This window comes from Schistocerca nitens, chromosome 2 (genome assembly GCF_023898315.1).
Source record: "Schistocerca nitens isolate TAMUIC-IGC-003100 chromosome 2, iqSchNite1.1, whole genome shotgun sequence".
NCBI classification, from domain to species: Eukaryota; Metazoa; Arthropoda; class Insecta; order Orthoptera; family Acrididae; genus Schistocerca; species Schistocerca nitens.
This window is the reverse complement of record NC_064615.1, coordinates 113,826,397-113,846,954: the sequence shown is the minus strand read 5'-3', so window position 1 is coordinate 113,846,954 and position 20,558 is coordinate 113,826,397. Positions and strand designations below refer to the sequence as shown.

The following is a 20,558-nucleotide window of genomic DNA, read 5'->3' as shown; positions in this document are numbered from 1 at the left end:
GCCACTTAGAGGAATATCAGGCCAAGAAGACAGGTCATTATTTAAAGCTTTACTGGCATATGTGTATCTTCAAGAGTAATACATACTGCAAATGGATGAAGCTTCAAATTTACTTTTCATATTTACTTTACTTCTTTGATAGATTATAAATTTTAAAATAATGATAACAGAAAGTATAATTATCCTTCAAAAAAAGTGAAAGGTGAGTTATTGACCAATTTTTTCCTCTTGTGCTCAAAATTTCTCACTCACTTATCAAAATGACATATTAGTAGCAGAGTTACGGCAAACTGTGAAACCTAAGAAGTACGCACACAAAATTACATCCATACAATCATACACTGGCTTGGAAATTATCGACAGCAAATCAGTGTTCACTAATGTTTCTTTCAAAAAAATTCTAGAAACTGGCAACAGAAGGCAGCACCGGTTATGGGACAGGTAGTGATATCCAGTCATTGTTCTCATACAAACTGAGTCCACTTTTCAGGTGACAGGTGGCTCACCAACTGAGAAAACCATGGCCCAAGCTGTACTCGGGTGCAGTCTTCCTAACACAGCGATGTGGCTCGAGATACGCTCAGGCTCATGCCAAAGTGTCAAACATTTTTGCTCAGCATATAGATAATATCAAAGAAGAAAAGGTCCCAATGTTGGCTTACTTTTTTTATTTTTATTTACTGTCGTCTTATGGCACCATATTATGAAGCATTTCATTGTTAATGAAGAGCATGTTTGTTACAAAGGAGGGTGTTATAAAGATAATATGTGGCGTTCACTCTAGAATCTCTCGTAGACAGCACTTTAAACAGTGGCGCCTATCACCATCAGCCTCACAATATATTTAGTCCATTATTAAGTTCGCTGTCAACAATCTATCACAGTTTGAATACAGCTTGAAAACAACAGTAACATTCCTAAATACAATACTAGTTTTCACGTTACAGAGAAAATAGTGAGTTATTCACACACAAAAATTTTTGACTAACTACACAGTGCATTAAAAAGTTAATAGATAATAAAATTAACATATTATAATTCTGAACTGATTCACTGCACATCATAGCAAGATGTGGCAATTACGATGCGTAGCAATTATACGGGGTAGTCAAATGAAAACAAGACATATGGAGAAAAGTAAGTAAACTGTTTATCATTCCATGTAGGCTTTCACGGCCGGCATCTTCATCAATAAACACTTCCGGGCTAAGTTGCCGTGGTCGATCTGTAAAACTTTTTCTCCCTAACGTTTCGTTCTCAACTACGGAGAACATCATTTCAAAAGTAATTGTCATAAGTGTTAATACATTTACCTCATTGTGTCACAAGACGGTCAGTACTTTCATGGAAAAATGTTTGTGGTTGCCTATGGAACCATGATTACACACAGACATGCACCTCTTCACCTGAAGCAAATCGATGGTCACAAATGTCTTTCTTCAGGGCTCCAAAAATATGGAAACCGCATGGGGAGAGATTGGGACTGTATTGAGGATATGTAAGGGCTTCCCAGTGAAACTTCTGCAATGTAGTCAAAACAACTTCGGCAGCGTGTGGGCATACACTGTTCTGACTATGCTGCAGAAGTCTTGTTGGGAAGCCTTCCCGCATCCTCCATACAGTCCCGATCTCTCTCCATATGATTTCCATATTTTTGGAGTCCTAAAGAAAAACATTCATCGCTGTCACTTTGCTTTAGATGAAAATGTGCATGCCTGAGTACAATTGTGGTTCCGTAGCCCACCACAAACATTTTTTAATGAAGGCACTGACCGTCTTGTCTCACAGTGGCATAAATGTATTAACAGTTACAGTGATTACTTCTGAAATAATAAACAGTTTACTTACTTTTTTCCACCTGTCTTATTTTCATTTGACTGCCCCTTACACAAATAACTCAGTCTCCTGGGAGAGCAGTGTGCAAACCACATGCCCTTCCATATCTGCATCCAGTGATGCCAGTGGGCCCAGGATGATACAGCAGCTGGTCAGTTCCGTTGGCCCTACATGGCATGTTCATGCGGAGTTTAGTTTTACACAAATAACTAAACTAAGTATCAACATGGACAAGAATTTTTCAATAATGATAAAAGCAAGAAAAGTAATAGCCCAAAAAATATAATTATTTAATGTAGTAACTGTGCAAAATCAAAAAGTTCAGACCTTTGGACATCTGCGAGTTAGAATTGTATTCAGACTCTTCTACAGGGTTCAAATCATTCTTGAAAATATCATACTCAAATGATACTTCTTGTTTTACTCTTTGATATTCTCCTGACTGTTCACCAAATTCATTCTGCTGCTCTTGTTTCAATGAGCTTCCACCAGAAGCTTTAGGTCCATGTTCTGAGTAGTTTCGTTCAGCACTGAACATGTCGGTAGTGAATTCTGTAACTAGTCGATCACGTGATGCTGACAGGCCCTGAAACAATGACATATCAAAGCTTGCTTGACATTTTGCTGGATTTCGGAGTTTAAAGGCATACATTTATGTTTTGCAACAGCAGTGTAACAAAATTTGTCTGTAGTTTGTGGCTGACATTACAATAACCTGATTCTGATAACAGCTTCAATCAAGATGCAATAAATAACTCTGTTGACAAGATTAACACTTCAACAGACAAGAATAATAAAAATGGCAGGAATTGTCTCTCTGCTCTCACAAAGACCTTCAATTTATAAACCACACCTTGTTAATTCACAAATTAGATAATTATCTAACTAGGGCCACCATGCTATGATGGCTTACTTCATGTCTACATAACAGATGGCAAAGAGTAACTGTCTTGTCAAACACAGCAAACTCTCCTTTAAAAAGAAGACCAGTAGCACATGAAGCTCCTCAGGGCTCTATTGTCCATCATATTATTCTTCTGTTCTATATTAGTGATTTGCCCATCAATGTTAACTCTCCATCAGTTCAGTTTGCAGATGATATATATGTTTTAACTGAAAATCATGAAGCAGTAAAATATCTCACTGCATTTCAAATACAATTGACAACTTGGGAACCTGGGTACAGCTTACTGGGTTGACTGTGAATGTCTCAACAACAGGATCCATGAATAAAAATTCCTGCAAATTAAAACACTTCATAAAAACAAGGCTGCAGATGAAGCAGAACATGTCAAATTTCTACGACTTATCTACAAAGGAAATTAAACTGGAATGTGCAAATTGGATACCTCTTAAGTAAGTTATGTAGCTTTGCACTTGCAAATTCAAATATTATCCAGTGCCACAACAATGGAAACACAGAAAACTGTGTACCACAATTACATTAAATCAGTAAGATAGTATGGCACTGTTTTTGGAGAAGCTCTGGTAAAATACTATGTATACTGAAGCCCCGAGGGTCACTACTCTGTGTTGCACATCCAAGGGAACTATATCAACCACTTTTTATTTATATTTGTTTATTTTTGCTTTTGCTGGAACTTTCCATTCAATACCCCTCTCTAAATATCTTGTTATACAGTAAAGCAGAATTAATCAAGAAAAATAATTTTGATAATTCATATAGAACAAAAAATAAAGATATGAATATAATAGAGGGAAACACTCCACGCGGGAAAAATATATTTAAAAACAAAGATGATGTGACTTACCATACGAAAGTGCTGGCAGGTCGATAGAAACACAAACAAACACACACATACACACAAAATTCTAGCTTTCGTAACCAATGGTTGCTTCATCAGGAAAGAGGGAAGGAGAGGGAAAGACGAAAGGATGTGGGTTTTAATGGAGAGGGTAAGGAGTCATTCCAATCCCGGGAGCGGAAAGACTTACCTTAGGGGGAAAAAAGGACGGGTATACACTCGCGCGCGCGCGCACACACACACACACACACACACACACACACACACACACACATACACAGACACAAGCAGACATTTTTAAAGGCAAAGAGTTTGGGCAGAGATGTCAGTCGAGGCGGAAGTACAGAGGCAAAGATGTTGTTGAAAGACAGGTGAGGTATGAGCGGCAGCAACTTGAAATTAGCGGAGGTTGAGGCCTGGCGGATAACGAGAAGAAAGATAGTTTTATACTTCCTGTTCACTGATTAATATTATGTTTTCAGAGTCCCTAATATATGGGAATGAAAATTTTCATCAGACTAAAGAACAAGAATGTCCTAAAGATGAAGCTAAAAAAAAAAACCTCTGTAGGAAAAGGAAGCTGCTATTTACATAAAGATGGTACATTAAGTTACAGACGGCACAATTAAAAGACACACATAAGCTTTCAGGCACAGTCTACATCAGAAATAGAAAGAGAAAAATATACCATTCATTCACACAAGCAAGCACACCTCACACACACGACAGGCAACTCAGCAGCTCGGCCCGAGCTCCCTTTTTTTCAAACTCCGTTCTATCTAGTTTGTTTAAAATTTAGTTCAATTAACTCACACCAATACTAAGTTGATCCGTTCTTAAACCACTGTAGGTTGTGTCTACAATAAGTGAAAGAATGGCTGCTGTTTAAGTTCACACCCATGGCAGATGCATCTGCAGCGATGAGTACTCTCTTGCCCAGTATACTGAACACCTCACAAAAGCCTTCTCAGACAGGCAATACCCTCCAGACCTAAATCGCAAACAGCTCTCCTGTGCTATATCCTCACACATACTTGATCCCCACATCCATCCCAAGAACCAAGAACAAAGATGCAGCCACCTTGTCACCCAGTACCAACCTGGACAGGAATGAGCGAACCACATCCTTCGTCAGGGCTTTGATTATCTATCATCATGCCCTGAAATGAGGGATATCCAACCCAAAGTAATTCCAACCCCTCCCGAAGTGGTGTTCTGCCACCCACCCAACCTCCACAATATCCTAGTCCATCCCTATGCCACTCCCTCCCCCAATTTCCTGGTACAGGAATCATACCCTTGTGGAAGACCCAGATGCAAGACCTCCCAAACCATCCACCCAGCACCACCTTCTCTAGTCCTCTCACATGCTTATGTACCCCATCAGAGGCCGGGCCACCTGTGAAAGCAGCCATGTTATATAGCAGCTCTGCTGCAAACCCTGCACAGCATGACAACCCACTAGCTGTCAATTGGAACGAATGGCCACTGCCAAACTGTTGCCACAAACCAGGTGGACCACCCCATGGCACAAAATGCAGCAGAGCACAACATGCGGGATTTCAATGGCTGCTTCACAACCTGTGCCGTCTGTATCCTTCCCGTCACCACCAACTTTTCTGAGCTGCACAGATGGGAGCTATCCTTGCAGCACATCCTTCACCCCCGTAACCTCCCTGGCCTAAACCTGAGGTGACTTACTGACCCGCCAACCCCCACCCAACACTCTGTCTGTGTGTGTGTGTGTGTGTGTGTGTGTGTGTGTATGTGTGTGTATGTGTAATGTTTAAAAAGTAACTGCCACATATGGATCAAGACTTGTTCAGATTCACTTTGAGATGGGAAGGTTCTAAAATACAGGATGAATTAAAATTAAGTACACAATTTCAAAACATAGCACATTACAATAGAAAAGGTATTGCACAGAGAGAAACAGAATAAAGTTTTTCGGCACATTACAAACATTCAATTCACACAACTCATGACACAATGTATAGTAAATAGATAATCATACTTATGAAAAATGCTTCGTAACATGCCCACATCATCGATGAACAGCTGCAGTGTTGTGAACTCAAAGGCCATTTAGTATTTTATGAATTGGAGTGCAAATAAATTACACTTCATAAAATTATATCATAAGAAAGCACGAGAGATAGGTGAAAATGAAGAGCAGTGCAGACTTTACTGAGTAACACCTGCTGCGCACTTAACTCATTATTGTGACAATGGCTGTTGATACGAAGATGAGGAGGATATAATGTGACAGAGTTGGAACACATTTACTGCATCTCCCGATACCAAGTCAAACAGGATACCTGATGCCACAACTGTGTATTCTAATTGCTCACTATGTAGTGTGTCTAATTTGTGTATTCATATGTTTTACTATGACATGATATTTTATTCAACTTCTACTGCTTGTTTATGTAGCTTTAAGCCACTTATTTAATTTTCTTATGCAAATTAAGAGTTTAAAGAAAATTCTTGCAGTTGTAAACATGTTTACATTCCTGGAATTGAGCTTTTAACATTTCTTCACACCAAAAGGTGGGAGTAAACATTTCATGTGAATACTGAAATTAAAAGAGTAATTAATTTCCTGTTGTTATTTGGATGTAATTTAAAAGATTAGTTAAAATAATTGTTATAAAATGTAACACAGTATAATATCATACACAGATTGTAACACATTCTTAAATTTCGGTATATTGATAATTTTTACTTATGGACCGTCTGACAGCAACTGAATAAAACACAATTATAGTGCCATACACGTTTCGCCTTTATTTTCTGCAAGGCATCATCAGTGGCAAGTTGCGTGGACAATTTCTTACATATTACGCTCCTGTTGCATTTGTGGTGTTGTTCTTCTTCTTATGAACGCCAATTTGCGGTTTTTTCCCCACATTCCACAGCACTAGGAACTGAACGCTTGTTTTAATACGGTCCATAAGTAAAAATTATCAATATACCGTAATATTACATGCAACTGAGGAAGACAGGACTACAAAAGTTGAACATTCTTAAATATTTTTATTCCAAAGTAGTTTTTCTAATTTATAGAGATCCTGGATGAGTGTAAATTTTTTCCATAATAACAACTTTTGATTGTAACCAGTTAATATTATGCTTTCAGTAATATAACATTATACTTTCGATTGCTGAAATATTTCTTAAGATTACACAGCAGTGACCACATGAGGCAGTCTTTGTAGAGTTGTGTGGCAGTTTTTGGGCCAGACTTTCTGAGATCAAGTCTGCACCAGTCAGTATAATGTAAGAATCAATGTAAACTGTCCTACTGATTTTGAAATATGCTCAAAGTTAAAAATGAACTTTTTGATTTTGCTATTTAGTAATCAGAGTGCTAACACCATTTTCCCTCCCCGTGTACCACTGCCCTGATATATAAAAAGTTCTTACTGCAGTAGAGTATCATCATTGAATTACCAACCTACGATGATGAAATTCAAAGCCAAATTAAATTCAATTTAACAATACGATTAAAAGCTGAAGTCAATAACGTCTTCAGTCACCTTTCAGAAGAACCACTCCCACAGAATGTTGAAGAACATTTTTGTATTCTCTGTTGTAGCCGAACACACATTAGTGATTGATGAGTGGCAATTCCCAGGCTTCAATGAAGTTTGCTTTTATTACAGGAACACAACAAATCTGAGTTCAATGTCAAATACAATAACAAGTGAAATAATATGAGTAACAGAATCAAGTCCCTAGCGACGTCGGCCCAATGATCACACTAGCACAAATAGAGAGTCAATGTTTCATAATAGCACTACCAGTACAGTGGCATGGAGCCCTGGGAAGATCAAGGCTGGAGGAAACAGGACGCTCAGATGAAGACTGCTGCCAAAGAGCAATGATGATGCCCCTGGTGGCGCCTGTTAGCAGTCAGTGTGTAAACAGAGCGTTTATTGACAGTAAAGGTTCCAAACATGGGATGTAATAATGAGGCATGTAAACAGCCTCTGGAGGAGGAGCGCCTGCAGTCCTGGTGCACACCACAAGCTGGTTGTGGGCTTTGTGCTAGAAACACAAGTGCCGGATAGGTAGCCTCTGTAATAGCATATTCCACAAATCAAAAGGCCCCTCAATCTTTTGGGGTGAAGTAGCGCCAAATAAATTGAATTCTGGCAAAATCAATTCGCATTCTGTGGAAGAGTTAGTATTTTCTGATTAAGAAATCCAGATGTTATATACACCTTCCCGGAAGTGTGAAAACTTTTTGATCACTTGACACTCACTATTCGCAGAAACCATCTTCTTCTATTAGCCTGAACATACCCATATAGAAATGCTGCTGCAGTCCTTTGTCAGTGTTCTTCAAAGCCTGCACCAAATACAGATTGTAGTGCTTCATTGAATTTATACTAGGTTTCCACAGAAGTTCCTGCCAAATGATTCCACAAGAACCCAGCAGCACATATATAGCCACAGAGGTACCTCACACACAGACATCTTAATTAACGATACATGTACAGTAGCCAGAACTAGTTTTATTTACACCATTATGAAGTAACATACCCAACATATTTTAATACAAATGTTCATAAAGCAGGGACTAACATCACAATGATGATGAATTCATTAAAGACATAGCACTTGTTCAAACTTGAGAAGGATGGAGTAGGAACCTGGCCAAGACCAATTCAATGGAACTATCCCAGCATTTGCTTAAGTGATTAGGAAAACTAAAGAAACTCGATGAGTCCTGAGCCTGAATCATTGTTCTGCACCACTCACAGAGCTGCAGGTGAGTGGCAGGTAGTTCACTTGATAGACTGAGTCCCAATAATAATTATTATTATTATTATTATTATTACGTTTCTGTGTGTGTGTGGTGTGTGTAGACTTATTTAGAACTTTAAGACATAATCACTTATGATTCATGAGGAACTTAAACAGAAATAATTGCTTTGTTGAAGGGTTAGTGCTCCTGTCAACATGGCAAATGCTGTAATTCAGCACGTTACATTCATGTTACAAAACCTCGTACTGACAGTCCCTGGTATGTTACAAAACCTCATAGTGACAGTCAGCATGACAGTTGAGCACAGGGCAGGTATGACATGTGACATCAGTTCATTTGATCAGAGGTGTCCAACTCATGTGACACTCCAACTATGAGGTCATGCAGACATTAGGCTTTTACATGTGCCGCTGTCAAGAGTGTACCCCATGGATATCTTGACTGACTGGCAGAGTCAACTGCCATGGGTTAAATGTGTTGATGACAGTAGTTTTAACTGCAGATAGATAGATCATAAATTACTCACCAACTGCATGCTTTTCGACAACAATTGGAAAGCAGCCATACCCACCAAAACAACCACCCTGCTATGACCCAAAGCAGCTACTGCCACACAAGTGTACTTCTGCTAACAGCATGTCAACAGATATTAGATATTAGTCTGTGGGCGCAGAACACCACTACTGAATACTCATACTATGAACTACTTCTGACCAGTCTCTAAGAGTTATGGTGAGTGGTTAAAAATCCATGGATCACAAGAGTTTCTCAACACTTTCAGTGTCTTACCGAGTCTCAGAAACGACACATTGCTGCAGTCATCAGAGCAAAAGGAGTGTGAACATACTGTGTGAGGTTGGTATTTCCAATTCAACTGCTTATAAGTGTCTGTATTGTATCGCATCTTTCAGTAAACATACTAAGTATTAACATTACTTTTGCTGCACCAAACTGATACATCAGTTTTATGCACTTCACTTATGTATTACGTTTAAACATAAATTTTTCATCTGGGTCTATGAGTTTTCTTTAATTTAGTGAATTAGCAAGCAGTATGTTAAATGGCAGACCTCATAATTTCATAACTATAATTATGTTTGGAACACATCAGTTCTTACAGGATCAAATCCTACAAAATCCATTGTTTTAGTTCTCTTTGTGGGTATAGTCTTAGGCTAGTTAACTTAGAATGTAAATTGCTTTTTGTAGACCATTCTCTTTCTCTGATCAAACTGTGACATCTTCTGCACATAAAAGACAATTCAGAGTAGCCTCTTTATCTAATACCTGCAAGAAATACAGCTTTCCATTAATGCACTAAATTGTCTATGCTGGTGCAGCTCATTGTTTCCATACTGGGGAGGGCTCAAACATGTAACAGTTGGAGGTATGGCTCCAGCCCTCTCTAAGAAGTTTACATGCTACATCTCTCTGCCTTTTCATAATCAGATACTAAACAACACCAAATGCTAACTCTGAGATCAGATATAGGTAGCATATTACCCACCGACAAAACTTTACCAATCACTTATCACAACAAATTGTATTAAAAATAACATATTTTGGAGAGATCTTTAATGTGGCGTAGCATTACTGTGTACTTAATATTTTTCATGTTCTTGATTCCAGACTTGAGATCCTTAATGATTTTCATATGCATTCAGTCTTCAGCGTTTATGAGTTCCCGGTACAAAACAGTGTGTTTTACATCATGGGTCCTATGCTATGACTGGCTAACAGAAGAAAACTGAGCAGCCCCCAACGTTGATTTTTGGTACTTATGGTATATCAATTTATATTCATGCATTACAAAAATATGCAGTTTAAGTGATAAGTTGCATTAAAGATCTCTCGAAAAAACAGCGTTTTTGTACCTGTTGCACTAAAGTGTTGGGATATGTGGCATCATTGGCTAAACTGTTACTGTACATTGCTTGGCTAAACTGTTACCGTACATTGCTCCATTAAGATTATATGTATACCTTTGCCTATATTTGCACTGTTCTTGTTTTTGATTGATATTTAGATTGGGCCTGGAAACACCAAGTCCTTTTACTTTCACACTAAGCTCATGTTCCAAATGTTTGCCAGATGAATTCCACACTAAATTCATAAGTGCTGTTTTCAGCCTTGCAATATGCTATAGTTATTTGCAATAAAATTAAACTCACAAGAACTCAGGCACTATACACTTACAAAAAGAAACTTGCTAATAATACACTTTATCCCACAAATGCCATCAACTAGAACCCTTGACCCAGGGTTCTGGGTGACTTTTCTAAACTGTATCCCTTTCACTTACACTCTCCAGTCCTCTTTCTTCATCACTCTTCCTTCCCCTTCAAATCTTGCACCAGAAGAAGGAGCCACTGGTTCTGATATCTTCTAAAAGTTAAATCCTTTTGTGTGTGTGTTCCCATGTCACCATTTGATGAGTAGATTTTTTTATCTGCTCATTTACATTAAGTTAAATGTTGAATATTTTTGCCAGCCACCTGATTCTGCTGTGACAATTCAAGAGTCTTTATTTACTAAGATGGTGCCTGTTCTATCGACATGTCCGAAAGAACAGATACCATCGGTGACCAAGCACCTCGTTAGAATGAAATTACAATGAAATGAACACCCTTAGCTGCTTACAGGCATTGACATACGTCAACGGGGACAGATGAAAATGTGTGCCCTGACCGGGACTCGAACCCGGGATCTCCTGCTTACATGGCAGACGTTCTACCCATCTGAGCCACCGAGGACACAGATGATGACTGCAGGGATTTATCTCTGATATGCCTCCTGCGAAACCCACATTCACAACGTATTGTCCCGCACTACATTCGTAGTGCCCCCGCCCATTATACTCATTACTCGCGGCGAGTTGCCTATTCCCATAAGAGTTCGGGCATTGTTTGTGCATTCGCACAGAAGAAGAACATGGTCAAATGGTCGGTGAGCCTTAACTATATATTTACTAAGATGGTATATGTTCTTTCGGACTGCGTCCTCGGTGGCTCAGAAGGATAGAGCGTCTGCCATGTAAGCAGGAGATCCCGGGTTCGAGTCCCGGTCGGGGCACACATTTTCATCTGTCTCCGTTGATGTATGTCAACGCCTGTAAGCAGCTACGGGTGTTCATTTCATTGTAATTTCATTCTAATGAGCTGCTTGGTACCGACGGTATCTGTTCTTTCGGACATGTACAAAAGAACAGATACCATCTTAGTAAATATACAATGAAGGCTCACCGTCCACTTGACCATCTTCTTCTTCTGTGCGAATGCACAAACAATGCCTGAACTCTTACGGGAATCGGCAACGCGCTGCGAGTAATGAGTATAATGGGCGGACGGCACTACGAATGTAGTGCGGGGCAATACGTTGAGAATGTGGGTTTCGCGGGAGGCGTGCCAGAGATAAATCCCTGCAGTCATGCTATCTGTGTGTCCTTGGTGGCACAGATGGATAGAGTGTCTGCCATGTAAGCAGGAGATCCCATGTTCGAGTCTCGGTCGGGGCACACATTTTCATCTGTCCCCGTTGATGTATGTCAACGCCTGTAAGCAGCTAAGGGTGTTCATTTCATTGTAATTAAATTCTAGAGTCATTCACAGGTCAGCAGTGCATAAATACCCAGATCATGCACTGCTAGTTGGGGTCGACTAACCTAACTTGGTATAGACTAGGATTTCGATGGATTCATAGCAGGGGGTACAGACAGACAGTCATAGGGGAAGTACTCTTCATCATGTTCTCCGAAAACTTGCATGAGCAGTTAGTTCCCCAGCTCACATGCAACGGAAATATCTTAGACCTTGTAGCTGAAAATAGGCTGGACGTTATCAACAATGTCAGTACAGGAATAGGGATTAGCAATCATGATGTCATTATAGCAACTATGGTTACAAAAGTTAAAAAATCAGTCAAGAAGACTAGGAGAGTATTTCTGCTAGAAAGAGCAGATAAGAAGTTGTTAGCATCTCGTTAAGACAGCGAACTGACATCACTTAGTTCCAGTAAGATGGACATAGAGAAATTATGGGCACAGTTTAAGGAGGTTGTAAATCACGGTCTAGAGAATTACATGCCTAGTAAATGGATTAATATAGCCTTGGGAGAGCCAGCCCTGACAAAACTCTACCATCTGGTGAGCAAGATGTATGAGACAGGCTAAATACCCTCAGACTCAAGAAGAATATAATAATTCAAATTCCAAACAAAGCAGGTGCTGACAGATGTGAAAATTACTGAACTATCCGTTTAATAAGCCACGGCTGCAAATAACTAACACGAATTCTCTACAGATGAATGGAAAAACTGGTAGAAGGCGACCTCGGGGAAGATCAGTTTGGATTCCATAGAAATATTGGAACACGTGAGGCAATACTGACCCTACGACTTGTCTTAGAGAATAGATTAAGGAAAGGCAAGTCTATGTTTCTAGCATTTGTAGACTTAGAGAAATCTTTTGACAATGTTGATTGGAATTCTCTCTTTCATATTCTGAAGGTGGCAGAGGTAAAATACAGGGAGCGAAAGGCTATTTACAATTTGTACAGAAACCAGATGGCAGTTATAAGAGTCGGGGGGCAGGAAAGGGAAGCAGTGGTCAGGAAGGGAGTGAGACAGGGTTGTAGCCTATCCCCGATGTTAGACAATCTGTATATTGAGCAAGCAGTAAAGAAAACAAAAGAAAAATTCGGAGTATGAATTAAAATCCATGGAGAAGAAATAAAAAGTTTGAGGTTCGCCGAGGACATTGTAATACTGTCAGAGACAGCAAAGAACCTGAAAGAGCAGCTGAACGGAATGGACAGTGTCTTGAAAGGAGGACATAAGATGAACATCAACAAAAGCAAAATGAGGATAATGGAATGTAGTCGAATTAAATCGGGTGAAGATGCGGGAATTAGATTAGGAAATGAGACGCTTAAAGTAGTAAATGAGTTTTGCTATTTGGGGAGCAAAATAACTGATGATGGTCGAAGTAGAGACGATATAAAATGTAGACTGCCAATCACAAGGAAAGCGTTTCTGAAGAAGAGAAATTTGTTAACATCGAGTATAGATTTGAGTGTCAGGAAGCCTTTTCTGAAAGTATTTGTATGGAGTGTAGCCATCCATGTATGGAAGTGAAACGTGGACGATAAATAGTTTAGACAAGAAGAGAATAGAAGCTTTCGAAATGTGGTGCTACAGAAGAATAATGAAGATTAGATGGGTAGATCACATAACTAATGAGGATGTATTGAACAGAATTTGGAAGAAGAGAAATTTGTGGCACAACTTGACTATAAGAAGGGATCAGTTGGTAGGACATATTCTGAGGCACCAAGGGATCACCAATTTAGTATTGGAGGGCAGCGTGGAGGGTAAAAATCGTAGAGGGAGACCAAGAGATGAATACACTAAACAGATTCAGAAGGATGTAAGTTGCAATAGGTACTGGGAGATGAAGAAGCTTGCACAGGATAGAGTAGCATGGAGAGCTGCATCTAACCAGATTCGGAAACTGCGAGCAAGCAGAGGCTGTTGCACTCTCAGTTCAAAAGAGAATGCACAAACGGTGACAAGCAAAGATTAGTACACATTTGTGCATCTGTGAAAAAATCTATGCGCACAGCATACAACTACTACCACCATCATACTTTAGCTAACGATCTGGCAGAGAACCACAAAAAATTCTGGTCCTATGTAAAATCACTAAGTGTATCCAAGGCTATCCAGTCACTTGTTGACCAGTCTGGTGTGGCAGTTGAGGACAGCAAAACAAAAGCTGAAGTTTTAAATTTCACATTCAAGAAATCGTTCAAGCAGGAGGAAACAATAAACTTATAGTCGTTTGACCATCAAACAGATTCACGTATGGGTGACATAGTAATAAGCATCCCTGACATAGAGACAGAACTGAAGGAGTTGATAACAAATAAGTCACCAGGTCTGGATGGTATACCAATTCGGTTTTGCAAAGAGTGCTCTACAGCATTGGCCCCTTACTTAGCTTGCATTTATCGTAAATCTCTCACCCAGCACAAAATCCCAAGTGGCTAGAAAAAATCACAGGTGACTCCTGCATACAAAAGGGGCAAGAGAATGGACCCACAAAATTACAGACAAATATCCCTAACATTGGTTTGCTGCAGAATCCCAGAAAATTCATTTCGAATACAATAAATTTTCTTGAGACTGAGAAGCCTATGTCCACGAATCAGCATGGTTTCAGAATGCATTACTCATGCAAAAGTCAGCCTACCCTTTTCTCACGTGATATACCACAAACTATGAATACACGGCAACAGGCAGATTCCATATGTCTAGATTTTTGGAAAGCATTTGACACAATGTAGTGGTTCGAGAATTTCTGTGTAAATTCTAGAACCACTCAGCCTTCTACCATCTTGAACACACAATATTCTGGATATGAGTGTGGGATGGTAGAATCCTACCTACTGCGCGTCACATGTTTGTGTGTGCAGGTTTAAAATCATCACGGGAAGAAAGTAGACACGGCAGATGAAAGGCACTGACAAGTACCTGTCAGGCAATCCACAGATGTTTAGTGAGTGTGTAAGGAAGAACCATGGAGTTTATATGCAGCTCTGGGCTTATTGGGTCATTGACTATTGTTATTAAAACAAAGACAGTTGACAAAGAACACTAGGAAACTCTTGACGTAACCTTGCTATAGGCAAGACTTATTTTCTGATTTGTGTTAAGAAAAGTTATGGTATCAAAGCCAACTTTCTTTTAACTGTAATTCAATTTGTTTCTGACATTTGATTGTACGAGAGACATACCGGAAGTTATATATTTATGTTGAAAGTGAGAGTTTTATTGTGTATGTAAGTCAAATACATCGTTAACTAACAAAAAGCAAAGTTTGTATATCTACTTATTTCATTAGTAGAAAGAGTCTAGAAATCTCTGTACCTAGCATTATTCGATGAAGAAAAAGTCAAGAGGGTTTCCAGTAGCCGGCAATCCAGTAAAGAAGAGTGGCTGCAAATTCCAAATAAGTCACTTCTTATAGAAGTGGAGGGTGGTTTGGAGGAATAAACCGAAACAACCCAGATTCACACTCACATTTTAAGTCGGAAATGTTAGAACATGGCGACTTGTGTGAAAGGAACGAGAAAACAGGAATTTTAAGTTAAAAACAAGAAAAGAAGGTGTTAAATGTTGCCACAGCAACCAAACATAATAAGACAACAAGATTACTCTGAGAAATTGGAATATGTTCAGGTATCCTACAGAGCTAAATTTAAACGGAAAAACAGTGAAGAAATGAAAAATTCACAATGATAAAAACAGTAAAGAAGATTTCAACGTATTTGTCTAATAAGAAGTATGCGTAGAACGCTTCAACCAAGAAGATTCAGTGCGGGAAGTATACAGCTCTTAAACACATCGCAGGGATGCAGACGCGGAAACCAACATACATCCGACGCCATCGGCACCAGCTGCTATTATTCAACGGTGCTGACCTGCCTACACATCCGCTCACCTACGCAACGTGAATTCTACGCTGGGTGAGCATGAAACAAAACTTGATTACTTTAGTATGAAGTTGTAGAAGATACTGTTGAGTGAACTTTTATTGTGTAATTATCATATTTAAAGTTAGTTTTAAATGCTTAAAAGAGCTAACGCATATAAAAGTATGGAAAATATACAACAGGTTGGGGAAACTCAAGACCCAGCTATGGCCATGAAAATTGGCAAAGAAGTGCCAGACTGGGCTGAGTTGATAAATTTAATCAAAGCTCAGAGTCTTTAGTTAAACTCATTAAACTCTCAATTAAATGCCCAGAGTGTGACTAAGTAAAGAACTAGACTTAGTAAATTCTCAGTTAAATGCCCAGAGTGAAGCTTTAAATGCTTAGAGTGAAACTCTAAATATTCAAACGACAAATTTAGGTTTGCTACAAGCCAAAGTCAACTCTCAAAGCAAAGAATTTAGTAATCTATGCGAAGGCATGGGTGCTTTGAAGACTGAGTTCGAGGCAATGAGTAATGAAGTAAAGAATTTAAAAGTAGATTTAAAGAACGAGTTGACAAATTCTTTGACCACTCATATAAATCATATGTTTACTGACCGTAGTCAGAAACAGAGTAACACTTTTCAAGATTCATCGAAAAGGTTAGAACTTAACATTGAGAGCAAATGTAATAATGTAAAATCCGAACTTACTGAAAAGTTAGGATCTTTTGAAAACGTGTATGATGTTAAGTATAATGATGTAAGGCAGGGGTTGAATAATTTGAAAGATACTGTAGATAAGCAGAATAAATTAATGCCAGTCATTCAATCGCAAATTACAGGTGTCAATACATGGGTAGATAATGTAGGAAGAAATTTCTAAAGAAAATAGCTAATTCTTATATTATAAATGTAATTTGTTTGGAGGAACAATTTGGAGAAATTATAGATTGAAAGGTTACTGAGAGAATAACATCCGGAAACATATTGCCTATTCCTTCTTTCAAACTTAATGATACCAGGAAGGGTATGGACGACCTGTGGAGAGAATTTAAGCTTATCCAAGATAAAGTAGAAAAAAGGGTAACTTCACCTAATGTTGTATTAACTAGTGAAGCAGTGACTGATTTACAATGGGTAGCTAATTCAGAGTTATCTAGACAATTCCCTAAATTTAAGCTGGACGGAGATGTACATCCGACCCATTTCTTAAAAAGATTTAACCAAGCTTTATCAAAAATTGGGAAGATTCCAAGAAGATCGAATTTGCTTTGGCGTACCTTCAAGGGAAAGCCTCAGAATGGGGAACAGTAAATATTGACGATTTTTCCTCTTGGGGAGACTTTCAAAAGAAATTTAAAGAGAAGTACTGGTCTGCCAGTGCTCAAGAAAAGTTAATATCAGATCTATGGGAACCAGAATATTATAATAATAGTTGGGGTACTATAAGGAAATATTTCAATTGGCATTTAACATGAGCAAAGTAGTTAGATACGCCAATGGAAGAAGAAGGATTAGTACATGTTTTAATTAGACAATTGCCAATCTATGCGAGAAAAGACATCTTGTGTAGTGGTTGGAAAACGATAGAAGAGTTGTTGTCTTTTGTTGACACACTTGATGCAATAAATAAGGACAACAACAAAACTTTACACCAAAGTGAAAGTTCAAACTACAAAAGAAATAGCAGAAATAATTTTAAAAAGCATGAGGCAAACTTAGCAAAAGTACACCAGTACAGTAAGAAGAGATGTAAAGACAATTGTCAAAAGAAACACCCACCTTCAAATTTAGATCCGGTAGCTTCTCAAGAATTAGCACTGAGTAACCATAAAACCCAGAATGGGACTGTAGTATCCCGTTTTGGTAACCAACTGGTAATTAGTAGTAATGAGGAAAACATTATTCGATCTGGATCCAGGGCCGGGGCCCGGGTAATGGAAATACATTAGAAGGCCTTATTCCATATAAGTATGTTAACTTTACACACAAAGGAATAGTTGCTGCTTGAAGAACCAAGCTTAGCTACTAATAACCCACAACCTATAATAGCAGTGACAGTGGAAACTTCATAGGTTAACTTATTTATAGATTCGGAGAGTGAGGTATCACTCATCTCAAGCACATATTTTAACTTTATACAGAATAAACAGCACTTACCGTTATTGCCAGTGACTGGAGTATACATAATCAGGGTAATGGGAACAAAAAGTAAACTTGTAAAATATGAAACTCAAGTGAACTGTAGTATTGGACATATGTTATTTCGTCAAACGCTGTTAATAGTAGAAAATATTAATAGAGATGTACTGTTTGGTTTAGATTGGTTGTTAGAGTTTAAAGTCATCTTAAACTTTGACAAGCATCTTCTTTGTTATGGTAGAGAGGACAGTAGATGCTGGACACCGTTTATAATAAATAGCCACACTGAGGACAAAAAAACTGAGTGTCAGTGTCTATGATGAACAACTACAGCAAAATTATCACCAAAAATCGATAATGTGGATCAACTGATATATGATATACAAGACAAAGTTAATGAATCCCTAATATTAACCGATCAACAAAGACGAGATTTGTATAAAATTTTAATGGAGTATGAAGTGGTGTTTTCCAATTGTCCAGGTAACATCAGTGACTATATCTGTAAGTCCAAAATCAAAGATGACACTCCTGTATCCAATACCAGTGAGTTTGAAGGAAGCAGTTTGGGACGAGATTGACAAAATGATTGATAATAATAGTATAGAACAAAGTTCCGGTGTAATGAATAATCCTCTGGTCATGGTGAAGAAAGCTACAGGCGGGGTACGATTAGTCTTAGACGCTTGTACATTAAATCGACATATGGAAACAGAGAGAGATCGACCAATTAATATCGATGAATTGTGATCCAATTTTAAAAAGGCAAGATTCTTTAGTAAAATGGACTTGACCGCGAGATATTGGCAGATAAAATTACATCCACAATCCAAAAAGTATTCAGCCTTTTTGTCTGATGGAAAATCTTATCATTTCTATGTATTGCCATTCGGACTTAATATCTCTGTGTCTGTATTTACACATGCATTAGATGAAGCAATAGGGAGTGACTTACTGAAGGATTTGATAATATACGTAGACGATATCTTAATAATATCAGCTACTGGGAAAGACCATTGTCCAACTGTGTGTAAGACTCTGAAAAAATTTAAAGAAAAAGGTATTATGGTGAAGCTGTCTAAATCGTTTTTTGCACGCCAGGAACTTAAGTTCTTAGGACGTATTATAGGGGTAAAGGGAATTAGACCGGACCCTGAATGCATAAAAGCTATCAAAGAATGTCCGCAACCCAGAAATGTAAGACAATTAAAAGGATTTATAGGTACGGTCGGATACTATCGACAGTATGTACAAGGGCAAGAGTTAAAAGTTTATTAAGAAAGAGAGTACCGTGGACCTGGGATCAAGGTACAAATGATGCATTTGAAAATGTTAAAAGAGCACTTGTTGAGCCACCCATATTACATCATCCAGTTATGGGCGAACCATTTAAATTTTCAACAGATGCATCTGCTTACAGTGTTGCTGCCGAACTTTTCCAAGGAGAATGGGATCCAAGTAATGTAGAACACAGAACCATAGCTTTTGCTAGCTGTAGCCTAAATAAGGACTAACTAAATTACACAGCTACCAAAAAGGAACTACTGGCGATTGTGTGGAGTAATCAAAAGTTTCAAACTCTAGTACGGAGATCAGAAATCCATATTTATACAGATCATCAAGTTTTATCCTTTCTGATGAGTAGTCAATTACTACACAGTATGTTGGTGCGATGGATGCTTTTCCTACAGGAATATGATATTAAGATACGATACGTAAAAGGTTCTGAAAATATTTTACCCAATGCTTTATTGAGGCTACCCACAGGAACGGAAGAATTGAAACATACGGAAGGGCCTGGCAATATTTTTGCCATTAATTTTATGTCAGCAGAATATCCGAACATGATTGTAAAGGAAATGGCTCAAAGAATAATAGGGAATGTCCATCATGATCCTTATTTCACAGAAATATTTTCTATGTGTATCCAGAACTCGTTAACTCCTAATCAATTAGGAAAGTGGAAAATTATGGATCATACCTTGTTTTGGAGAGACAGCGTAACATCACATCATTAGCGCTTATGTATTCCGAAGGTAATGGAAGAAGAACTTGTGTGGTATGTTCCACAGGATATGGACGCTTTGGAATCGAAAAATGTACATCCCATATACATAAGTTTTATTATTTCAAGAAACTACATAATCAAATAGCATCTTTGATTAGAACCTGTGAAACTTGCCAGAAAATAAAAGAGAATAATACTCATGTGAAATACAGAATGTATCCTATTATTTCTAAGTCATTACACAACCTCACAGCAGCGGGTTTTTTTGGGCCAATTCCACAAGGAAAGGGAGGAGTATCATATTTTGGTTATCATAGAATGCTGGTCAAAATATGTTAAACTATATCCCATTAAAAGAGCAAATACGCAGACGGTTATACACTTTTACAACAATACTTTCAAGAAGCAGGTAAACCAAAACGGTTTCTTATGGATAACGGACCACAATTTGTGAGTAACAAATTTAGAGAATTCCTAACATGAGAAAGTATGGTGTTAATATCCAATTATAACCTATCATCAAATCCATGTGAATGAGTAATGAAGGAAACTGGAAAA

At 38.3% G+C, this 20,558-nt stretch overlaps 1 protein-coding gene across 1 annotated transcript in view; it reads right to left on the bottom strand.

Moving 5' to 3' along the window:
• LOC126235786 (transcription initiation factor TFIID subunit 7) overlaps nt 1–20,558 on the bottom strand; it is a 68,261-nt gene that overhangs the window by 8,630 nt on the left and 39,073 nt on the right. The window contains exon 6 of the mRNA XM_049944595.1: nt 2,164–2,422. Coding sequence (XP_049800552.1) covers nt 2,164–2,422 — 259 coding nt within the window. The remainder of the gene's footprint in view (nt 1–2,163; nt 2,423–20,558) is intronic.